General features: G+C 41.9%; 1 protein-coding gene across 1 annotated transcript in view; it reads right to left on the bottom strand.

Annotated features, from left to right (window-relative positions):
- The window catches only part of LOC117346229 (vomeronasal type-2 receptor 26-like), a 59,738-nt gene extending 36,852 nt beyond the window's left edge, over positions 1-22,886 (bottom strand). The window contains exon 1 of the mRNA XM_033915633.1: positions 21,706-22,886. Coding sequence (XP_033771524.1) covers positions 21,706-22,886 — 1,181 coding nt within the window. The remainder of the gene's footprint in view (positions 1-21,705) is intronic.
- Positions 22,887-25,003: the final 2,117 nt, after the last annotated feature.

Here is a 25,003-nt window from a genome sequence, read left to right as displayed (position 1 = left end):
AGCTTTCTCAATATCCCATGATCCCTTTATCCTTCAGGAATCCGTCCAGTCTCTGTTTGAATCCTTGTACCGTACTCTGCCTGATCACTTCCTCCGGTAGCGCATTCCAAGTGTCCACGACCCTTTGGGTGAAGAAAAACTTTCTTGCATTCGTTTTGAACCTATCTCCCTTCAGTTTCTCCGAATGCCCCCTCGTACCTGTTGTCCCCTTCAGCCTGAAGAATCTGTCCCTATCCACCCTCTCTATGCCCCTCATGATTTTGAAGGTCTCTATCATATCACCCCTGAGCCTCCTCTTTTCCAGAGAGAAGAGCCCCAGCCTATCCAACCTCTCGGCGTATGGGCAGTGTTCCAGCCCTTTTACCAGTTTCGTTGCTCTCCTTTGGACTCTCTCAAGTATCGCCATGTCCTTCTTGAGGTGTGGCGACCAATACTGAACGCAATATTCCAGATGTGGACGCACCATCGCTCGATACAATGGCATGATGACTTCCCGCGTCCTGGTTGTTATGCCCCTCTTTATGATGCCCAGCATCCTGTTGGCTTTTTTCGAGGCTGCTGCGCACTGTGCAGATGGCTTCAGTGATGCATCCACCAGCACACCCAAGTCTCTCTCAAGTCTGCTGTCTCCCAACAATGCCCCCCCCCCAATTTGTAGTTGAACAATGGGTTCTTTTTCCCTATATGCATGACCTTGCATTTTTCCACGTTAAAGCGCATTTGCCATTTGTTTGCCCAGTCTTCCAGCTTGTCTAGGTCCCTTTGCAGGTCCTCACACTCCTCCCTGGAGCTAACTCTCCCGCACAGTTTGGTATCGTCTGCAAATTTTATAACCTCGCACTTTGCCTCCTTTTCTAGGTCATTGATAAATATGTTGAAGAGTAACGGCCCCAGAACCGATCCCTGTGGCACACCGCTCATGACTCCCCGCCAGTCAGAATATTGGCCCTTTACTCCGACACTCTGCAGTCTACCCGACAACCAGTGCTCGATCCATCTGTGCACATCCCCTCCCACCCCGTGGTTCCACAGCTTCCTAAGCAGCCTTTCATGTGGCACCTTGTCGAAAGCCTTTTGAAAATCGAGGTAAATGATGTCGATGGGTTCCCCATTGTCCACCCGACTGCTTATTCCCTCAAAGAAGTATAGAAGGTTCGTTAAGCACGACCTTCCCTTACAGAATCCGTGCTGGCTTGTTCTCAGTAGGCCATTCCTCTCGATGTGCTTGCAAATGCCGTCCTTTATCATAGCTTCCACCATCTTCCCTATAATTGAAGTTAGGCTCACCGGCCTGTAGTTCCCGGGATCACCCCTCGATCCCTTCTTGAAGATAGCTGTGACATTTGCCAATTTCCAGTCCTCTGGTACCTCTCCAGTTTTCAAGGATAGGTTACAAACATGCTGGATTGTGCCCGCTCCCCATCCGCTACAAAGGACTCCAGGACGCCCTCAGCTGTCGGTTTAAGGCTCACGTGGCGGTGCAGCTGCCAGGAGGAGTCGGTTTCTGTGTAAGGCAGATCGTCGTCATCGCACCCATCCCCCCCCGGTGCACATGAACCCCTTCACGCGGTGTGGCCGCTAACCTTACTCCCTTGCTGCCGCCCCTTCCCGTGGTCCCGACAAACCTCTCGCCTCTAGCAACTGCCGCAGCACTCTACACACGCGGTGGAGAAAATCAGGGCAGTAGAAGGCCGTGAAGCAGCGTGTGTAGAGTGCTGCGGCCGCTGCTAGAGGCGAGAGGTTTGTCGGGACCGCGGGAAGGGTGAGGCGGCATATACTGTATAATACATTACATTACATTACATTACATTACATTAGGGATTTCTATTCCGCCATTACCTTGCGGTTCAAGGCGGATTACAAAAGGTTAATTTAGAAATACAGAGTTACATTGATTGTAGATTTTATAAACATAAACGGGTTGTTGAGGGTGAGGTGGTTTGTAAGAGAATTAATAGTTGGTCATAGTGGAGGTTCTTTTGTTGTTGTTAGAGCAGTAATGGGTAGATCAGATGTCGGTTTTAGAGTTACTAAGAGGTCGTGATGTTATTGCTGTTTCAGGAATTTCTTGAAAAGTGTGGTTTTTATTTCTTTTCTGAACGTCCTATAGTCTGGAGTGGTCATCAGAAGGTTGGAGATCTGGTTATCCAGCCTTGCGGCTTGGGTGGCTAGGAGGCCGTCGTGTTGTTTTTTTCTTTTTACTTCTTTGATTGGGGGGGGTATGAATGGGGAGTGTGTTTTTCTGTGTCTGGTAGTGGGTGCTTGGATGAGGCGATTGTTCAGGTATGATGGGCTGTCTCCGTGTAGGGTTTTAAATAGTATGCAGTAGAATTTGAATTGGATTCTTTCTTGGATTGGAAGCCAATGTGAGTTGATGAAGGCTTCAGTGATGTGGTCGTGTTTTCTCAATGAGTAGATGAGTCTCAAAGCTGTATTTTGGATTGTTTGGAGTTGTTTAATCGTGGTTACAGGGCAGGGAAGGAAGAGGATGTTGCAGTAGTCCAATATACCTAGTATTAGTGATTGTACTATAAGTTGGAATTGTGTTCTTTCAAAGAATTTTCGGACTTGTCTCAGATTTCTCATGACAGCGAATGATTTCTGAATTGTTTTGTTTATCTGCGGTTGCATAGTGCAGCATCTGTCTATGGTCATGCCAAGTAGTTTAATGGTGGTTTGGATTGGGTATTTGATTGCGTTTATTTCTAAATTGGTTGTGGTTTGGATCTTGTCATTTTCGAGAAGGATGAATTTGGTTTTGTCTTGGTTGAGTTTAAGTTTGTGTTTTTCCATCCAGGTTGTGACTGTTTCAAGTGTTTGGTGAAGTTTGTCTGTCATGGTCGGTTTAGAGTGGTCAAATGGGATGAGGATGGTGATGTCATCAGCATAACTATAGGTGGTTATGCCCAAATTGTCCAGATGCGTTCCTAGGGAAGCGGTGTAGAGATTGAAGAGGGTAGGGGATAGTGGAGATCCTTGTGGTACGCCGCAGGGGTTTGACCAGGATTCTGACTTTTCTTTGTTTGGTTTTACACTGTAAGTTCTGAGTTTTAGGAATCCTTCAAACCATGAGTATACTTTATCTGAGATGCCTATTGCGTCTAAGATCTGTAGAAGGATGTTGTGATCCACTAAGTCGAATGCTGCAGTAAGGTCCAGTTGTATGAGAAGCATTTTTTTCCCTGTACTAAGGTGTTGTCTGACGGTATCCATAAGGGAGCCTAGTAGTGTCTCTGTACTGAAGTTTGTTCTGAAGCCAGATTGCGTGGGGTGGAGTAGGTTGTGGTCATCTATGTAATTGGAGAGGAGTTTGGCTACTAGGCCTTCTATAATTTTGACATATAGCGGAATTGAGGCTATAGGTCTAAAGTTGGATGGGTGGTTTTGTGGTGCTTTTGGGTCTTTTTGGATTGGGGTGATGATGATTTCGCTGAGGTCAGCAGGGAATGTGCCTTCTGTGAGCGTGAATTGAATCCATTGTAGAATTATGGTGCGGAATTTTACACTAGAGGTGGTAAGGAGATATGAGGGGCAATGGTTGAGGTCACAGGAGGCATGGCTGTATTTTTTGTAGAATTTGTTGAATTCTGACCATTGTATGTTGGGGAATTGAGTCCAAATTCTGTCTGCTGCGGTTGCCTCTTTTCCTGTAGAGTGGATTGTGATTGCGTTTTGATGGGATGGGTTGAGGATGGGAGTGGCTCTGGTGTTGGTAATTTTGTTCTTGAAGTGTTCTGCTAAGAGGGTGGGTGATGGTGGAGGGGTGTTCGTGGTGGTAGTATATGGTTTGGTGTCTGTTAATTCTTTCAGGATTTGGAATATTTTTTTGGAGTCTTGGGTTTCCGTGCCTATGAGATTAGTGTAGTGGTTTTTCCTCTTTTCCCTTAGTAGATTTTTGTATTGTTTGTTGATTTTTTTCCAGTCGGTTTTTGTTTGATCTTGGTTCTTTTTCCTCCATTTTCTTTCTAATCTTCTACATTGTCTTTTGAGTTGGAGTAGTTCATTATCGAACCATTGGTCTGATTTCCTGCTGGTTCTGGTTTTGGTTTGTAGGGGGGCCAGATCATCAAGGATGTTAGTGGATATCTTTTTCCAGTGGGAGATGAAGTTTTTTGGGTCGCAGTTTTGGATGGTTTCATCTACATTTGACCAAAAAATGGTTGGATCGATATGTTTGCGTGTGGTATATGTGGTTTTTTTTGATTGAGGTGTGTGTTCGGTCTTAGACCAACTGATGTTGAAGTTGTATGTGTAGTGGTCTGACCATATGGATGGGGACCATGTTCCGTTAGTAGTTTGGATTGCTGGATTAGATGGTTGGAGAGACATGAATGCAGCAATGTCTAGTTGATGACCTTTTTCATGGGTGGTTTGTGGGTTTAGGATCTGGAAGGATAAGGCTTTGAGGAAGGATAGGCAGTTATTTGCTGGTGTGGAAGTTGTGTCTTCTAGGTGTAGGTTTAGGTCTCCTAGGATGAGGTTATATTCTGCTGTTAATGAGTTTTGGTAGATGAAGTTTTCAAATTCAGGTCTCACTGTGGTCCAGTTTCCTGGTGTTATGTAGCAGAGTAAGCAGTTTAGTGAGTTTTGTAGTGTTGGGTTTGTGAGTTGACACGCTAGGAAATCCATTTGCGGAGTGGATGTTTTTTCAAGTACGTTTAGAGTTAGGGAGTTCTTGATTATTATTGCTAGTCCTCCTCCTCTTTTTTTTTTCTCTGCAGGTTACTGTTATTTTGTATCCTGGCGGACATACTTCTTTTATTCTAGGGTCTGTGTCTGAGGTTAACCAGGTTTCAGTGAGGAATAGGCAGTCAAGTTTTTCTGTTTTTATCCAATTTTTTATGTTTTCTGTTTTGGGTCCTAGTGCTCTGATGTTAACATAGGCACATGTAAGGGAGGTTGTGTCGGTCTGGGGAATGTAAGTTGTTTCCGGGTATATGAGTGTTGAGGGAGTTGGATGTGATTTTGTTTTCGGGAGTGTTGATCTTCTTCTCCAGGTAACAGTAATGGATTGTTGAGTGCTGGTGTGGTGGTTCGAGTTTCTTGATGTGATTATTCTTCTGTTGGGAAGTTGGAAGTTGGTTGTACTGGAGGATGCGGTTGTGGTGGGTAAGTTGTTTGCTGCTGCTTTCCAACTAGAAATGAGGAGGATTATCAAAAGGGTGGCTAGTGTGTGTGTATGCAGGGAGAGCTTCATTTTTGATGTCTGGTTCGGAGTGTTTGAATTAGTGGAGTAAGAATATTTGTATTCCAACTATTGGCCATACAAAGTTATGTTAATTGATCCTAGAACAAGTTTGCTCATATTCCTATAAATCTGTTCAGTAAAATAATGTTTTCCTTTTCCCTATGGTGAACACATTCTACCTTGTAGTAGATTAGTAAGGGGAGCAAGTGGGCAGTCTGCCCTGGGTGCCATGATGGTAGGGGTAGCAGCAATCATTTTCCTTTCTTTCCTACCTCTTCCCATTCCTCCCTTCCCTTCCCTCATACTTCTTGTTGAAGTTATTGTTCATGGCGGTCAATAACATGCTCTTCGCAACCCCATCGGCTCTCCCACTGATGTCACTTCTAGGTGCTGTGCATAGGAAGTGATATCAGAGGGAGAGCCGATAGGGCCATGAGGAGCATGTTGTTGATTGACATGGCAACAACTTCAACTAGAGGTACAAAGGAATGGAATGGGGCATGTGCATCAGGTGGGATCATGATGCACTCCAGCACTACCTACCTGGCACCTTAGAACTCTGCTGCCTTGCTTCACTACTGTTTTATTCATAAAGAGTGCCTAGTAACAATTTACCCAACCTTCTGTTTTTTCCCTTTTTTCCTATGCCCTTATTGTAACTTTGTCCCCTTTTTCCCCGCTTTCTTGTTAGTCATTGTTGAAATTTGTTGTTTTTAAAGTATATTAATGTTTCTATGTTTTATTATATTATGTACATCGCTTAGAATGTTTATATAGGCGATATATCAAGAATTAAATAAACTTGAAACTTGAAACTTGAAACTTGAACTTGAATGAAAGAAGAGGACATACACGGCAGGAAAGATTGGGGGCAGATATATGTGTGGTGGAGATGCACCACTGCTCTGGGCACCTCTCACCCTCATTACACCACTGGCATTCCATCCTCTTTATCATTTTAGTTGCTCTTGTTTTTCTTTTTTTTAAATGAGCCTGGCAATTGAACTAGAAAAATTTCAAACTTCTAAGAAATGGCATAAAGGGGCAGATAACTGTTTATCTTGCCAAACCTTCCAATTTGCTATTTCCAAATGTATTTTTTTGATGGATTTCTAAGCTGGTTGTCTGCAATGTGTTTAAATCTGAACAGGGCATATTGAAAGTGTGGTTCAGGTGGGTCTAGGACAGGCTTATGAGTTGGATGTTTTTCTGCAATAATCAAATGTTTAACTTGACTTGTTTTAATAATGAATAAGTGCCAAAAAGGTATCCAAACTGACCAGATGACCACTGGAGGGATAAAGGCATGATCTACCATATTCCTCCCATGGTCAATGACCCCTCCCCCTTACCCCCAAGATGTGAATGAAAGGTTATCATGCTGCTGTACCGGGCCATGGTGCGCTCTCACCTAGAGTACTGCATCCAGAACTGGTCACCGTACATAAAGAAGGACATGGTACTATTCGAAAGGGTCCAGAGAAGAGCGACTAAGATGGTTAAGGGACTGGAGAAGTTGCTGTACAGTGAAAGATTAGAGAAACTGGGCTTTTTCTTGAACAGAAGAGATTGAGAGGAGACATGATCGAAACATTCAAGGTACTGAAGGGAATAGACTCAGTTGATAAGGACAGGTTGTTCACCCTCTCCAAAGTAAGGAAAACGAGAGGGCACTCTCTAAAATTGAAAGGGGATAGATTCTATACAAACGTAAGGAAGTTCTTTTTCACCCAGAGAGTGGTAGAAAACTTGAACACTCTCCTGGAGTCTGTCATAGGGGAAAACACCCTCCAGGGATTCAAGACAAAGTTAGACAAGTTCCTGCTGAACCGGAATGTGCTCAGGTAGGGCTAGTCTCAGGGTACTGATCTTTGATCAGAGGGCCACAGCGTGAGTGGACTGATGGGCACGATGGACCACTGGTCTGACCCAGTGGCAGCAATTCTTATGTTCTTATGTTCGTATATTATGTCCAGTCCTAAAAAAGCAGCAAGAAAGTTCCTGGAGTAGCCTATTTGGCAGAGTAGTGAACTATAGAGATGGAGACTCAGGCCCTTATCACACTCTAACTGCTACAGTTATGGTGGAATATATGTTCCTTCCACAACCACCCAAAGCCTACTATGACACCTTCAGGCATAATGGAGGAGTGACCAAGTACCCAAAACTGTTCCTTGTGACCCTTTGCAAGTTAGGTAGATTGTGAACTCTCTGGGACAAATAAGGAAGAAGAGCACTTGAGTACTGGAATGTAAAAACTGCTTTAATAACCTCCACTGATAGGCAATAAATAAATAACTAATAAACCTGGTTTGGTGTACACTTGGGTCCAATAGGGTTTGGAGAGATCACCATACGCTCTAAGGACAGGGAGGACAGGGGGAGCAGACGTTGGAAGGAAGTGGGGAGGATAAATTTGTATCTGGGCCTTTTTATGTGAAGTTCACTGCAGTGCCCTCTTGGGTGCCCCAATGCTCTTTTGGATTATCTGTGTGGCCTGTCTACTATAAATGTTGGCCCCTCCTTCATTCCGATGTTTTGTTTTGTGCATTTGTCTTTTGGCTTTTGTTAGTTGTTGTTGTTTTATTTTTTTTGGGGTGGTGTTGTTTAATGGTTCAAAAAGACACAGTAGATGCATTGAGGACAAACGCATCTGAGAAACAGCCATTTTTGAAACAAAAAGACATTTGTTGTTTTGAAAATGGTCATATTTTGTAAAATGTCTAACCTCATATTTGGATGTCATATTGAAAATACCTCTCCACATATGTTTTGAGAGTTGATGACCATTGAATTTCACAGGAATTTATTCCTCAATTTAGGGCCCATGCCCATATTTCTATAAAGATACAAATATTTCATTCAGCTCAAAATCTGAAGAATTGTTTTGAGATGAGTGCAAAAGTCTAGATACCACATGTAGTAATAATAAATCTTTAAAAAGAAAAACACTCACATAAACATTGCACTGTGAGGAAACAAAGCTACCGCACAAGCCAGAAATAAACCCATAAGGGAGGCAAAAGGCTCAGAAACTAAACCTCCCACTGCCACGGCCATGGCTTACGGTGTTCGGGCAAAACCTCATAGGCATAAAAAACTGCCCCTGGGAAAATAAAAAGCTCTATGCGGTGCAATAAATTTAATGTGGTCAAGATAAGTTTAATATTTATTCCATCTTGACCACATTAAATTTATTGCATCACACAGAGCTTTTTATTTTCCCAGGGGAGGTTTTTATGCCTATCAGGTTTTGCCTGAACACCTTAAGCCATGGCTGTGGTGTGGGAGGGTCAGTTTCTGAGGCTTTTTCCTCCCTTATGGGTTCATTTCTGGCTTGTGTGGTAGCTTTGTTTCCTCACAGTGCAACGTTTGAGTGAGAATGTATTTCCTTTTGGCATTTGATTTTCACTTTATCTGTGTTATTTATAGTCATTATAAATCTTTTAAATAAGATGGACCATCTCTATAAAGCATGCAGTGGATCATATACAACATTTAAATGTCACCCTCCACTCTACCAGTAGCCAATTGTCACCAATTCTCTTTCTGAATATAGCATTCCTTTATGAAATGATGTTTCCTTCCATGGCAGATGATCTAATAATTTCTGTTGGTCTCTATTCCACATGGTGATATTTCTAGAGCCAGAGAAAAGCAAGTCTTTCAGTGCATGTGCCAGGGTATACAAAGCGTTGTAAATTGTATAACTGCTGGCAAAGTGAGTATTGTCACAGTGAAACTTGTGGTAATATTTTTTTTGTCTATACATAATTTTTTTATGCTTTGGGGGTACAAGTAGTGACATAGTCCATTCCACCATCATTCAGTTTATGAACTATGAGGAAGCATAATAAGATTTACTTCTCGTACAAATTTTTAAAAGCTTAGAATATTTTTATTTATTCCTATGAATAGCAAGGTGTTATTCTTTAAATTAAATCTCACTGGGTAGGTCAAGTGGAAATCGTGGAGGGGTATAAACAAAAAACATATCTAAGTCTGTTTTGGGCCTAAGTCCACTAGTTGCCCAAAGTCGGACATGTCTAAAGTCAATTCCCCAAAAATACATCCCCCCATTTTTTAAAAAAAAATCATCTACTTGTACAACCAGCCATTTGATCATCCAACCCGCTAAGTCATCTATCATTATACCCCATTCTCATCCCTAAATTTGTCCAAGTCAAAAACGCCTAGAACAAGACCTTTTGGATGTGGGCAGAGTCAAAAAAGTGATGGACTGGACACGCAAAGCACTGCTGTGAACTTCACAAAAAGGGTGCCACATAAACATCTCACCATAACTTCCTTGAAGGTCATAGTGAGCTCCCCCAAAACACCCCCAAAGCCCACTAATACCCTCTTGTCTACCACCCCAATAGCTCTTATGGCTGCAGGTGCCACCTATATGGCAGTACAAAAGGGTTTTGTGGGGTTTTGATGGGTGCACATGTTTCACCATGAATGCAGTAGTTAGATTGGCTTATAGGCCTGGGTCCTCCTCTCAATGGTTCACTACCCCACCCCTCAGACCACTTAAGCCACCCCTGTGCAGCTCTACTAGACTTTCCTATGCCAAGTTCTGATGTTCTGAGGCAGATGTGTATATTTTTATTCTGATATTTATAGCAGTGGAGGGGGGGTGTCAGTGATCACTGAGGGAGTGTGTGTGGGTCTGTACTTTGTATCTGCAGTGGTAATATGGTCACTTTAGATACCTTTTTGCCACTTAGACCTGTTTTTAGATGGCCTAAATCACTGTGTATAAGTTCCGCCTAGGCAGTCTCATTAAAATTTTGGTTATACTTGCAGTACAGCTAAGTCTAGGTCGGCCCATATCCCACCCAAATCCAACCCTCACCATACTTTCTAAAACACCTCTTTCAGCTTTGGGTATACAACCGCACTGAAAAGGCCTAAGCTGTTTTTATATAGGTCTAAAACTTGTTTTGGTTATCGGCACTTGGACAACTTGTCTTTTAGATCATCCAAGTACCAATTTAAGAGGGTTTTGAGATCTATTTGTTTTTTAATTATGAGCCCCATAGTCAGTTATGGTGATACAGACTTTGCCAGGAATCTTCAGAATTTTTATCATTTCAAACAAACCCCATGTAGCCTCTGTATTAAAATGACCAATGATTGCTTTAGTTGATGACTTAGAATTGACAAATTTAATGAGACTATTCATTTATTGTGTCAAAAAATGGGCTTTGATTATTTCTATGAATTCAATGCAGGCTTCATTCTGCTCAAATCATTCTTTCAGGAGCTGGACAAACAACAGGCTGCTGTCATCAGGTACAATGATACCAACCCAAGTCCAATTGAAATGTTTCAGTAATTTGATGATTATAGGATAATTATAATAATGATGTTAAGTATATTGGGCATAGTCTGATATATCGTAGATATGGAAACTGAACACCATCTCTATTAACAGCTTTGTGAAAGGCGAAAAACTTCAAGCCGTTCTTTCGATATGTTAAGGGGAAACGACCTGCGAAGGAAGTGTTGTGGCCGTTGGATGACCATGGAATAAAGAGAGTGCTAAAGAAGGGCAAAGCCATTGCTGATAAACTGAACACATTTTTTGCGTCTATATTTACCGAAGAGGATATATACAACTTACTGGAAGTCGACAGGCTATACACAGGAAACGAGGTACAATGCCCATGCCAGTTACTGTATATAGGGCATACCATCAGAAGCATCCGAGTACGCATAGGGGAACATCTTAGTAGAATTACTAGCAAAGTCATGGAAGCCCCCCTCACTCAACACTGGTTGACACAAAATCACCAGCGGTTTTCAATTTTGGAAGTTCCTTTTCTTCCCCGGGGAGGTAACTTAAAAGCGAGACTTTACAGTAGAGAACAGAGTTGGATTTTTAAATTGCATACTTTACACCCTCAGGGTCTCAACAGTGAGATCGAATGGCGTGCCTTCCTGTAATTCACACATACATATATATATTTTTGTTTATATATTTTTTTCCAGTTTTCGCTATATATATCATTTTTTGTTTTTTGTAATTTTTTATTTAATGTTTCAGCATACACTGTGGGTTATTTTCCCCCCTTTTTTCGCATGCCGCCGGTGCTAGCAGCCTCCTATGTTTTGCCTTTTCCATTACTTTAATTTCCCTCACTTTGATCGGGGTGTCCAGCGGCCTCTGATTGGCTGAGTCATCATTGTGACGTCTAGTACGTCGGTACGTTGGAGCCCTTTAAAAACATGGCGGTTCTTCCACCCCAGTAACACACTTAAGAAACAAGCTGTGACATTTGTCTTCCGCTTTGTTGCGCGAGACAAGTGCTGTTTTTTGGTAAGTCCCGTTCTGTATAGTCAAGACATTCAGACTTTATTTGTATTTATTATCTAGGTTTTATATGTTCCTTAATTAATAAAATATTAATTCGTTTAACCTTTTGTATTTTCCAGAATCTTTGAGTCCACCGCATGATTGTTTTTCCACATATCATTGTTGGTCCCCTGAGGCAGGGGCGAAATGTGCACGTCGGAACCTGCAAGCTAACAGATAAATTTGCTGAGTCTCTCATTAAGTTATTAGACGTTCACAACAAAAGATTTTTCACATGATATAATATGTTGTCTACTCTTCACATGCGATGATTGGGCAGTGAGGTGGCTGGTTCTGGGGTCTTCCCCAGAACCCCCTCCATGATTCTGAGCATAATAATTTCTGTAGACTCATCTATATCATCTGCACAGCTTACTTATAAGCACAACAATTGAGTGATTTCTGCATTTCAACACATGTCTTTTTATCGCTCTTTCTTTTGAATTGTTTCAAGTGCTACCCCTTGTTTATATCTAGACCATTACAGGCCTTCAAAATGCTGGGCCAAACCAAATTTGAATACTTAAGTAGAATCAATGGGAACTAGTCTAACAATTATAAAATTCTACTGTAACAAAGACTTCTGTGTGAAAAGACATTAAGATGCTTCACTGACTCTCAGATGCCTGCTCGGGTGAATCATCAAAGATTTCTTATCTGAAATGCAGGAGGAGGTATCATTCATCGAGTATAGTGTAAGCAAAACTATAAACCGAATACAGTGCTCAAAATAACTTGAAAACTCAATATTAATAAAAGTGCCAGTAAAACTCAAAATATCACACTTATCTTAATACAGTGGATTCATTGCAGCATGATATTAACCCTACGGGGACACATTTCACCAATTAAGGCTTCATCAGGGGTCAAAATCTACAATGAAAAAAATCAAAGAAAAAAGTGTGTTAAATCTATAAACAAACTATAATAATCAACACCTAAAAATGTCTTATAGTAAAAACTCTCCGATGGAAAACTTACTGTGCCGGTTAGCTCAGATTAGGAGACAAAATTTGAGCCACAAATCTAAAAAATTAACAACGGGCCTCAAAATCCCCCTTCAGGTGGGTTTTTAAAATAATTTATTATTTTTATTTTATACTTTGTTACATTAGGTAGACTGTGACAGATAGAGAAAAACACTTGATTACCTGGATGTAAAAAAACAGTTAGAAAACTTGATGTTAGAAATCTTCCAACAATAGGCAGTATATAAATAACTAATAAACTTGGTGTTGAGTCCAGTGAGGTTTGGAGGGATCACCATATACTATTCTTTGTTAGAGCCATTTCAGTGAGTTCACAAATAAAATCTTTGATACTTTCAAAAGGGTCTGTTTCTAAGCAAAACTGTCCTTTTAAGCAGGCAGTAGTTTTTCGGCTACCATGCTTATGTGTGTGCTAAAAATGCTAGTGCATCTTAGTAAAAGGAGCCCAAAGTGATTCAATATAAAGTGTATCCAAAAGAAAGTCTGCCCCACCTGATGTAATTATTTCTAAAATGTTGATAGCAACGTGGAGTCTGTTACGTATGATGCATATAAAGGAATGAGGGTTCTTTAAAATCTCTGTAAAAATAAGGAGGGGTTCTAAAATTTGCTTGTTAACTGATTTAGTTGGGTACATATTTTGGATTGGAACTATATATAGAATCTGTGTGCTTAAATTGTCATGTGTGTAACTCATAAGGGGGCTTTGCCAGTGGAGGGGCATGGACAGGGCAGAGGCATACTTTAAATTTAGGCTCATTGTTAGAGAATAGGGCCTTTTACATGCAGGCAATTCCATGTCAATTGGCCCAGTTTCAAGGAGGGTTCCCACTCGACATCTTTCATGGATACAAAAAAAGTGGCCAAACAAAAAACAACCAAAAGGAACTGCAATGAAGATGCAGGAGCAAAAAAAACCCAAAATGAAATTGCAGACCAATTTGCAAGGTACAGGAATTTATTCAATAAAATCATAAAAACATGTATAAACAGCATAAATAAAATAATTGTATCCAAATACCAGTCTTTGTTCTCGTATATACCAGACCCAACATGGTCCATGTTCGAAAAACACTTCTTCCTCAGGAGTCCAGGGCGCTGCACTGATTGTTTCATTCAAGATTTTGTTTGTTTTAATCCATTTGGCTTTTTGATACTCTATGTATCCTGGACCCCTGAGGAAGAAGTGTTTTTCGAAACACGGATCATCTTGGGTCTGGTACATAAGAGAAAAAAGACCAATTTTTAGATGCAATTATTTTATTTATGCTGTTTATACATGTTTTAATGATTTTTATGGAATAAAATTCTGTACCTTCTAAATTGTTCTGCAGTTTCAGTTTGGGTTTATTACTTAAAAAGTTGGCCCAAATAAAAGGGCCCTTAAATCAGGACATAGTTGAGATCATGCCCCAAAACTACAGATATCTGTATTAGATGAACCAACATACCCCCATGAAATAATTAATCAATTTCTGAGATAGTCATATGGGGAGCTCTGGACCATTTGACATGGAATAGCCCATGACCAACTGCCATTGGGAGCTTTCTCTTGTAGTTTCCAATGCTTATCAACAATTACTTTACCATACTCATCAGAATGAACTCTTAATGACCATTAACAGGCCCTACCTAGTCCTCATTCTGCCCAGCTAAAATGCACATATTACACTGTATTTTTCTTTGTGGCTGCTGCAACCTGGAATTCTTTGTCTTTGCCTATTAGGGGATAACTCTCATCAAATTGTATATTGTTTTTTCACTGCATCCATCCTGTCAACCAACTTTGTGGGGTGGCTCCTGCCATGACTGCTCAGCTGATTTTGGCAGGGAGATGTCCTTGCCACAATCATCTCAGTTGCCAAGTCTAATTAAAATGTAGGCAAACATGTTGCTGACCTACATTTCAGGCATCTAACATAGCCCTAGGGAAATGACTAGGGCTGCTTAAACTCACCCATGGCTACTTCCAGGTGAAATCACACCTAAATCCAGCCTTGGGTGAGCTTAATTGTCCTGACATGTCTCCCTGCACCCATGACATATATTTCAAGTTTCAAGTTTATTTAAACATTTGATTGCAAAATCCAATTTCAATGTGATTTATACATAGCTATAAATATAAATATAATAGGGTAAATATAGCTATAATAGGGTAAAAATAAAAAATCACATTAATTGAACCAAACATTAATACAATTTAACAAAACAAAATATGAGAGAGAGGGTAAGGAAAAAAAAAAGATAAAATATAATTCATAAAAAAATTAAAAAGGTGGACTGCCTCAGGGTTTTGTTTTAGAAACCATGCATCTTGATTGGCTGGTTAGATAGAAGTAGGATGCTTACCCCTACCTAAAATCAGGACTCAATTTATATAATTTGCCGCATAGTTCTCAATCTTTATGAACAGCCTAATGTTTAAAGTTGTCAACTATAAGCATTAGATCCAGATGTTGTTGGTTTAGGTCCCAGAGCAGCTTTTTGTAATTTGTTTTTCTTTTTTTATTATGATAACTCCAGTTAATGAAAGTATCAAACCACTCAGAGGGGTATATTACTGATGCTATTTATGAGATACTTAGAAAATATTCTTCATTCTTAGATGGAGACACTTGTTGGAAGTGCCCAGAAGACCAATGGCCCAATCAAAAAAGAGATTCCTACATCCCAAAAGTGATAACCTTCCTGTTCTATGAAGAACCTTTGGGGATTGCATTGACTTCCATCACTACTTTTTTCATTCTGTTCACTGTTTTCATCCTGGGAATCTTTATTTATTACAAAGACACTCCCATAGTGAAAGCTAACAACAGAAACCTCAGTTATATTCTCCTTATCTCCCTCATGCTCTGCTTTCTCTGCTCATTAATATTCATGGGATATCTAAATGAGGTGACCTGTATTCTCAGACAGACTGCTTTTGGGATCACTTTCACCATATCTCTGTCCTCCATCCTTTCAAAAACCATCACTGTGGTAATGGCCTTTTATGCCACCAAGCCAGGAAGCAAGCTCCGGAAATGGATGGGTTCCAGGGTCTCACTTTCTATAGTCGTTTCCTGTTCCCTTCTTTAAACTATTCTGTGTCTTTCCTGGTTGTTCACTGCTCCTCCATACCCCTATTCTAACATGCACTTAGAAACAGGAAAAATATTAATTGAATGTAATGATGGATCTGTCATTGCATTTTATTGTGTTCTGGGTTATCTGGGATTTCTGGCTGGTGTCAGCTTCATTGTAGCTTTCCTAGCAAGAAATCTACCTGATAGTTTCAATGAGGCCAAGTATATTACCTTCAGCATGCTGGTCTTCTGCAACGTCTGGATCTCCTTCTCCCAACATACTTGAGCTCCAAGGGCAAGTACATGGTGGCAGTAGAAATATTTGCTATTCTGGCCTCACACGCTAGACTGTTGGGTTGTATCTTTCTCCCTAAATGCTACATTATTCTGCTGAGACCTGATAAGAACAACAGAAATTATCTAGTAAAAACAATTGGATGAAATATTCAAAGCCATGACATGACACCGATAAACAGATACATTATCATTTGATCTTTATTTCTGATGTTCAGTGGAGAACTCTGTTGATATAGGATTACTAAATATGTAATCCTCAGTTTAAATAGAAATGTTGAAAATTTGAACTTCTGGTCCACACCTAGTCTGTCAGGATTTCAGAATATCCACAATTAATCTATGTTTGTTTGATAATTGATAAGAAACAGTGCTAGGGATAGTTTTGCATTCAATGTCATTCATGGAGGAGTTGACTAATGGTTAGGTTTGATTCCTGCTGCAGCTCCTTGTGAGCCTGTTCAAGTCACTTCATCCTCCATTGGCCAATCATTTTATATTGTGAGCCCATTATGGACAAAGAAAGTACCCTTCATATACTACAGTATGTACAGCCCTACATATGTCGGTTCACAGTCATAAGCACGTGAGAGAAACATGCACCGACATTTGAGAGTGGACAATTGAGCGCAAGACTTTAGCGTGCCGCTCTAAAAGCTGATTTTAAAGGACTCCGGTGGGGGGGTGTGGGGAAACCCCACTTTACTTAATAGTGTTGGCACTGCTGTTGGGGGTGGTTTTGGGGGCAACCCCCCCATTATACAGAAAACTTAACTTTTCCCTAAAAAATAGTTAAAAAGTTAAGTTTTCTATATAATGTGGGGGTTACACCCCCACACACCCCCAACATGGCAGCACAAACATTATTAAGTAAAGTAGGTGTGTTCCCCCACATACTCCATCAGAGCACATTAAAATCAACTTTTTGAGCAGCACACTGAAGTCTTGCGCTCAATTGTCCACTCTCAAATGTTGGCGCACGTTTGTCTCGTGCACTTTTGTACCATCACCACATATGTCTAGTAGCGCTAAGTAACAATAAGTACTAGTTGATATCCTGAATACCAGATTATGTTGGTGCTTCCCTAGATGGATAATTTTTTGTGGATATCAGCTGCCTATGACCATTTTGGAGGCACTTGCAGAGCCATTTGCAGTCCAAATGTATATACATAGACTTTCCAGATAGCGGCTAAATATATGGATAGCCCCAGTGCTGATGCCAAAACCTATTTAGTGGTAGTTCCTATCCAGATGCTGTCACAGAATACCTGGATTATTTTATTCACAGTGACTGGAATATATAAAAAAGCTCTGAGCTCAGTGTCACACACATCATTTATATATTTATTTATTAACCACATTTTTCATGAATAGATTCATCCAATGTGGTTTACAATATACTGAATAGCAAACACTCTTAAATATTTTTCCTATTTGTCCTGGCAGGCTCACAATCTAATTCTGGTACCCAGGGCAGTGGAGGGATGAAGTGACTTGCTCAGAGTCATAAGGAGCAGGTTGGGATTAAACTCACAACCTCAAGATGTTGAGGCAACAGCTCTAACCACTACTTCACTCCTCCACTCTTGTCTGTAATGTGACATTCTATGGATATGACTGATTAAACAGGAATATGTCTTCAGAATTGGTAACATAGAATTTAAATATCATTGTGTTCCCACTCCAGTGCCTTTTGCTTACTGACACTATATATCCTGAAATGTAAAATAATTCTTTGTTAGAGCCATTTCAATGAGTTCACAAATAAAATCTTTGATACTTTAAAATGGGTCTAAAAACTGTCCTAATGATTGATATAGCTGCTTTCTGGGATGTATTAGCATAAAGTGATTCAATGTGAAGTGTATCCAAAAGGAAGTCTGCACCACCTGATGTAATTATTGCTAAAATGTTGATAGCAACGTGGAGTCTGTTACGTATGATGCAAATAAAGGAATGAGGTTCTTTAAAATCTCTGTAAAAATAAGCAGGGATTCTAAAATTGATCAAATGACAGATACTCTTTTGCTTCCTCATAGTGAAGTGAGCAATGTATGAATTTTAAGGGAGCAAAAAACGTGAACAACAGAGTGGACGAAAATCAGAGGGTGATATATTGTACAGAGGTATAGAAGAATAAAGTTGTTATATCATTATTATACAGGCACTGTTCATCATGATTCAAGTAAAATTGGATGCTGTTTAGTGAATCATGCTGAGAGGCACCTATTTTGGAGGCGCCCATTAAATAGGCCAACTCTAGGCACAAATAAAGGTTAAGCGCCCATGTGAGCAGTGTTCCCGCTAAGCTGCGCTGGCGTGCGCTGGCGCACAAAATATTACATCGCAGCGCACAAGTTTCACATCACAGCGCACACTCGAGCGGAGGTGAGAGGAAGCGGCGGCGGTCTGCCCTGATCGCCTAAGATGCAGCAGCGGCGGCATCCCCGTAATTTACGGGGATCATGAAAGGAGCCGCCGCTGCTGCATCTTAGGCGATCAGGGCAGACCGCCGCCGCTTCCTCTCACCTCCGCTCGAGTGTGCGCTGTGACGTGAAACTTGTGCGCTGCGATGTAATATTTTGTGCGCCAGCGCACGCCAGCGCAGCTTAGCGGGAACACTGCATGTGAGTGCTTAATTATGCCTAAGAGCAGTGATTCTGTAAGAAGGTGCCTAATACTAGCCACGCCCATGCCTAACATGCTTAGCACCTATTTGTTTAAAGGCCGCCTAAATTTTAGAGGCGTCTTGTTATAGGATCGCTCTTTCTTGATAGGCGCCTTGATTTCAATCAGTGCTGATTAAAAAGCTTAATTCAGCTTGTTATTCTATTTAGTTAGGCACCTATCTAGTTGGGTGCCTCTAAAATAGGTGCCTAATTTTTGGCACTAGTTACAGAATTTGGGCCTAAGTGACTTGCCCAAGGTCACAAGGAGCAGCATGGGGTTTAAACCCACAACATCAGGGTGCTGAGGCTATGTCTCTAACCTTCATACAACACTCTCCTTCTTTCAGGGCCCACACCACAGAAATCTGCTCAGAAATGGTCTTAGTCCCCAACTCCTAGAGTTGATGTTGGAGCTCATTCCATCCCATCCAGATCTTTCTAGCCATAATTGGGATACATACCATAGTATGGTCTTATTTCCCAATTACTGGAGTTGCTGTGTAAGCAAAGCTAAGTTTGTTTTGTCTCTGTTCTCTTTCTATGTAGGAATCTTTTGTGTTTATCCCACACATGTTTGAATTCTGTTACTGTTTTAATCTCTACTACTGAGGGCATTGTAGTTATCCACCATCATCTTTATTGGTTGTAATTCACACAGAATTATAGACAATATGGATTTTATATATCTATATACATATACACGTGGAGGGGCATAATCGAAAGGGACATCTAAATCCATTTACGTCCATCCCATAAGATGTCCAAAATACAAAAACAGCCTAAGACACATTTTCGAAACATACGTCCAACATTTTTTTCGTTTCGTAAATCATCAAATTATATGTCCTGATGATCTGATCGTCCAAGCTGCTAAATCGTCTATCTTTATACCACATTTCAGTCCAACTTTCCATCCAAGTCCAAAATGCCTAGAACAAGCCCTGTTGGATGCGGGAAGGGTCTGCAAAGTGATGGACAGCATACCCAGACATGGCACCTATTGGGGTAACTTACAGTGGGGTACCTTACAGTGCACTGCTGTGAACTTCACAAAAACAGTACCATGTCTTCTCCCTCCTACAGCTCCCTTATAGGTTACAGTGAGCCCCCCAAACCACCTCCAGAATCTCCTAGACCCACTTATCTACTACCCCAATAGCTCTTATGGCTGAAGGAGCCACTTATATGCCAGTACAAAAGGGTTTTGGGGGTGTATAGGGCAGTGCACATGTTTAAGTATCAATGCAGTGATTACACGGGCTTATGGGCATGGGTCCACCTCCAAGACGACTTAAGTTGCCTCTGTGCAGGACGACTAGGCTTTCCTATGCCAGGCGACCAGGTGATGATGGTCTGGAGGCTGAATTTTAAAGTTATGATTAAAATTTTTATGGGGGTAGGGGGGTTGGTGATCACTGGGGTATTGTGTGGGGGTCTGTTTTATGTGTTTGCAGTGCTTATCTGGTGACTTTAGGTAGGTTTTTGTGACTTAGACCATGTTTTACATGGTCTAAGTCATAACGTCCAAGTTCCGTTGTAAAACTTTTGGTTATAAATGCTGTATGACTAAGTCTAAGCTGGTCCATGTCCTGCCCAACTCCTGCCCTTGACACGCCTCCTAAAACGCCCCATTTAGCATTGGTCATTTAGCGGCACTATGAAGGTCTAGGTCATTTAGAAATACGTCCAAAACCCATTTTTTGTATCAGCACTTGGACGTTTTTGAGAAATGTTCTTCTAATTGCCGACTTAGGCTGGTTTTTGGATGTTTTTCTCTTTCGATTTTGAGCCCCATATTGTATATATATTGTAGCCGGCACGTTCCAGGCAGAGGGCCTGGGAATACTGGCCACAATCAAACTCTTGTGAGTCGCTGCGTGTCTCACAAGGATAAGTTATTTCAACGTTCAGTGAAAGGGACACCATCCAAACAATAAGTTCAATGTTGAATAAAGAGTTGCATTTAATTGTTCAAAACAAAAAAAAAAAAAAAAAACACAGTAACTTGCTTGTCAGGATTACAATGGCCAAGTCAACGGGCTTCCCATACAAGTTAAACACAATGTTCAATAAACAGTCTCTGGTTGAGAAACCGAAAAGAGTCCATACTTAAACAAAACTCTCATTTAAATCATAGTCCAGGTGGAGTTCATTACCAAAAGGAAAGGAAAAAAACTTTTCCACCAAAACAAAGTTACAAGACAGTGTAAAAATACTGGCTTCTTCAGCGACTCAAGGCTGGAAAGACAGTGTGCACCGTGTGGTCTTGAATTGCCAGAAATTAGGCCCGCTATCCCACCATGTAACACGGGGCTAACCCCACTGTCTTAGCACATCAAGTATGCTTAATTCAAAAAGGAAAAACACAATTAAGTTTTCAAAAATGGAAAAACAAAACTTCCAAAATAAAAGTCCTTGCTTAATTCAGCATAGTACAAATCCACTCTTTAACATGAGTTAGATTAATTCAGTCTGAGAAAAGTTAGTCCAAAACAAACTTGCAATAAACTTCAGCAATATTCAAATAATACTTGCTTTTGTGAGGCAAACCTCCATAGGAGCATTATCAGGAGTCAGCCCAACACTGGCTTCAGGGCTTGTTTCTAACTCCATGGCCAATGGTTCCTCACTCAGACTGGAAGGTGATTCTCCTCCAGCCTCTGTAAACTCCATGTCCTCTGGAGCTTGACTGCTATCAGGAGCTCTCAGCCCTGAGCCTTGTGACCTTCCCTGCTGCTGTTCCTCTCTTTTCTGATTCTCTAGAAGCCTAGTCTTCAGGGAGAACAGCTTGCAGCCCCGCCCCCAACCCTCAGGTGGAAAGGATTTCCGGTGATTCACCTTGTGATTCAGAGAACCTAGCACTGCCGCTCTCTTACTCCCTCTACAGGCCCTAGAAGAAAATTCAGACTGAGAGGCAGAAAATGGGGAATAAGGCAGATTATGGACAGTGTCTGGATTTGCACTGGAATCTGTGCTAGGGACACTCCTAGCAGGCATAGTCTGCTTATCACATACCTCCCCCCTTAACTGTCTGCTAGGGGTGGACCTGGTTCTACCCAAATCTTTTTCCCCAACCCTGGATAAAGCATCTGCATTCGTATGGAGATGCCCCGGTCTATGTATGGTTTTGTACCGGAACGTTTGCAGAGCCAAATACCATCTTGTAAGGCGGGCATTATTGTTTCTCATGGAATTGAGCCAGCTCAACGCCGTGTGGTCCGTGACTAGGGTAAATTCACGGCCTTCCAAGTAATGCTCTAAACTTTGCATAGCCCACTTGGCGGCTAGGCATTCCAATTCCACTGTCGCATAATGTTTCTCATTATCATGCAACTTCCTACTGAGATAAAGGATTGGATGTTCCAATCCTTCCACTTCCTGACTTAGGGCTGCCCCTAATCCAGTTTGAGAGGCATCTGTCTGAAGTACAAATGGACGCTGGAAATTAACTGCTGCTAACACTGGTTCTGAGCATAAACTAGACTTGAGATCCTCCAGTGCTTTCATACTTTCAGGGTCCCAGCGTACCTTGTCTGGCCTATTCTTTTTCAGCATCTCGGTTAGCAAAGTTGCCCGTGTTGCAAAATGTGGAATAAACCGCCGGTAATACCCCACCAGCCCTAAGAAGCTCCGTATCTGCTTTTTAGATTCCGGCACAGGGTACTCCCGAATACATTGCACTTTATCTAGCAAAGGCTTCACCACTCCCCTTCCTACCAGGTATCCTAAATACCTGACTTCCTTCTTTCCCACACAGCATTTCTTAGGGTTGACAGTTAACCCTGCCTTTCGTAGGGCATGTAACACCGCCCTAACTTGTTCTATATGCTGGGTCCAGGATTGAGAGTGAATGATAATGTCATCCAGATAGGGCGCAGCGTACTCTTGATGCCCCCTCAGCACTTGGTCCATTAGGCGCTGACAAAAAGTAGCAGCGCCATGCAATCCGAAAGGCATTTTGACAAACTGGAACAAGCCCAAAGGGGTACCAAAAGCAGTCTTAGGCCTCACCACCGGTGTCAAGGGTATCTGCCAATAACCTTTTGTAAGATCAAGAGTAGTGAGATACTGAGCTTGGCCTAACTTGTCTAATAGCTCTTCCACCCTGGGCATAGGAAAAGCATCAAACTGGGAGATAGCGTTCAGTTGGTGGAAATCGATGCAGGACCTGGGTGAACCATCTGCTTTGGGCACAATCACAATAGGGCTGGCCCATGGACTTTGAGAGGGCTCTATTACCCCTAGGGCTAACATCTCCTCCACCAACTCCTGTACTAGGACCTTCTTCTCTTCCGATAGACGGTATGGCTTCATTCTCACTACCTGTCCTGGAAGAGTCTGGATGTCATGGTTCACTAATGTGGTACTTTTCACTTCTCTATTACCCCCCAGGTACTTTAGTTAGATTGTGAGCCTTCGGGACAGTAAGGGAATTTTCCAAGTACCTTTCTTATTTCTAATCTTAATGTATATTTTCTGTAAACCGCTTAGAACCTAACGGATGTAGCGGTATATAAGAAATAAATTACATTACATTACATTACATTACATTACTACCAGGAATGGGAGAGAACACATCCTCAAACTCTTTCAGCAGACCCCAAACCGCCTTCTTCTGCATCTGAGTAAGCTCCTCTCCCATAGTCACTTGCTCGCTCAAAGTAAATTCTCCTATCTGGGGTCCAAATTCATCCTCCTCACAAGCCTGAGCAATGAGGGCTAAGGTCTGACGTTCCCTCCACGGCTTCAGGAGATTTATATGATAGATTTGTTCTCTACCCTTTTTATCCTTGACCTTATAATCGACCTCATTAACTCTCTGGCTTATGGTAACTGGCCCCCTCCATTGTGCCAGAAACTTGTGGGGATCTGTGGGAATTAAGACCAAGACTTGTTCTCCCACCTGCAACTGACGGTTCTAAGAACCTTTGTCATAATAGGTTTTTTGTTTCTGCTGGCTTTTCCCCATCTGAGCCTTACCCTTCTCCCCCAAACTCTTCAAGCGTTGTTTAAGGTCTCCCAGGTAAGATATTATATTTACTTGACACTCTGGAGAAGGGTCCCATTTGTCTTTAAGGATATCTAGTAGCCCTCTAGGTTTTCTCCCAAATAACATTTCATAGGGACTTATTCCCAACGAAACCTGTACCTTTTCCCTACTAGCGTATAATACCCAAGGGATCATCAGATCCCAATCAGTCAATTCTTTACTGGCTACCTTCTTAAGCATCAGTTTCAGGGTCTGATTAAACCGTTCTACTAAACCATTTCCCTGAGGATGGTAGGCAGCAGTCCTAATATGCCTTATATTAAACCTTTGCCAAAATGCCTCCATCTCTCGGGAAACAAAATTACTTCCCTGATCCGTGAGTACCTCTTTAGGGAACCCTATAGAACAAAATAAACTGACTAACTCCTTAGTGATATTTTGCGTAGATGTTCTTCTTAAGGGAAATGCCCATGGGAACCGGGTGGCAATATCCATTACCACTAGGATGTACTGAAACCCCCGAGGTGTTCTCTGAAGGGGCCCTACAATATCCATGGCCCATCTTCCCAAAGGTTCCTCCACCCATGGAATGGGGATTAATGGGACCTTACGGGGTTTTTGAATGGCTAATTTTTGGCATGTGGGACAAGAGGCACATAAATGCACCAACTCCTGACGTAAGCCAGGCCAGAAAAATCTTTGCAGAATCTGTGTCTCAGTAGCGTCCACTCCCTTATGACCAGCCAAAGGGTGATCATGCGCCATCTGCAGTACTAGGGACCTAAAACCTTGGGGTACTACTAATTGTTCAACCCTATTGTCCAGTCCCCTTGCAGTACTAATTCGATACAATAATCCCCGTTTCATTATCATATTAAATGCTCTCTTGCCACTATTTCCTACCTGCTGCCAGGCGGCCCGTAAAGAGGGATCTGCCTTCTGTTCTGCCTTGCAGGACTTGAGTGAATGTCCTGGTCTGTTCGCCCATGGCGTTCACCAGCTCCTCGTGTCTCCGACCAGACTCCACCTGGCTCGCCCGCCAGAGATCCTGGTTCGCCTGGAGCACGACCTTCAAGTCTTCGGTCTGTTTCTGACGCTCCGACGCCAACAAGGTAAACAGCTGCTGTAGATCCATGGTGCAACCTGTGAAGCAAACACAGACAAGGAAACCCAAGTGCGGATTTTTTTTTTTTCCCCACACTCGCGAGAGAGCTAGTCTCTGCTCCCGCCCACGCTACCAACCCAGAATCCTCAATCAGCTGTCCCCAAGGTACCCTTACCGGACAGACTGACGAGTCTGAGCGTTTGGGTTGATAACAGGCACGGCCTTCAGGTACACAGCTGGGCTCCCTCGGTTCCGGTCCTGGTTCCACTTCCACAGATTTCAGCTGCCACGATCTCCTCAGAGGTCTTTAATTTGCTGCTTCACTCTTCACAGCAC

This window comes from Geotrypetes seraphini, chromosome 12, assembly GCF_902459505.1.
Source record: "Geotrypetes seraphini chromosome 12, aGeoSer1.1, whole genome shotgun sequence".
NCBI classification, from domain to species: Eukaryota; Metazoa; Chordata; class Amphibia; order Gymnophiona; family Dermophiidae; genus Geotrypetes; species Geotrypetes seraphini.
The sequence above is the reverse complement of the archived record's forward strand: the minus strand, read 5'-3'. Positions and strand labels throughout refer to the sequence as shown.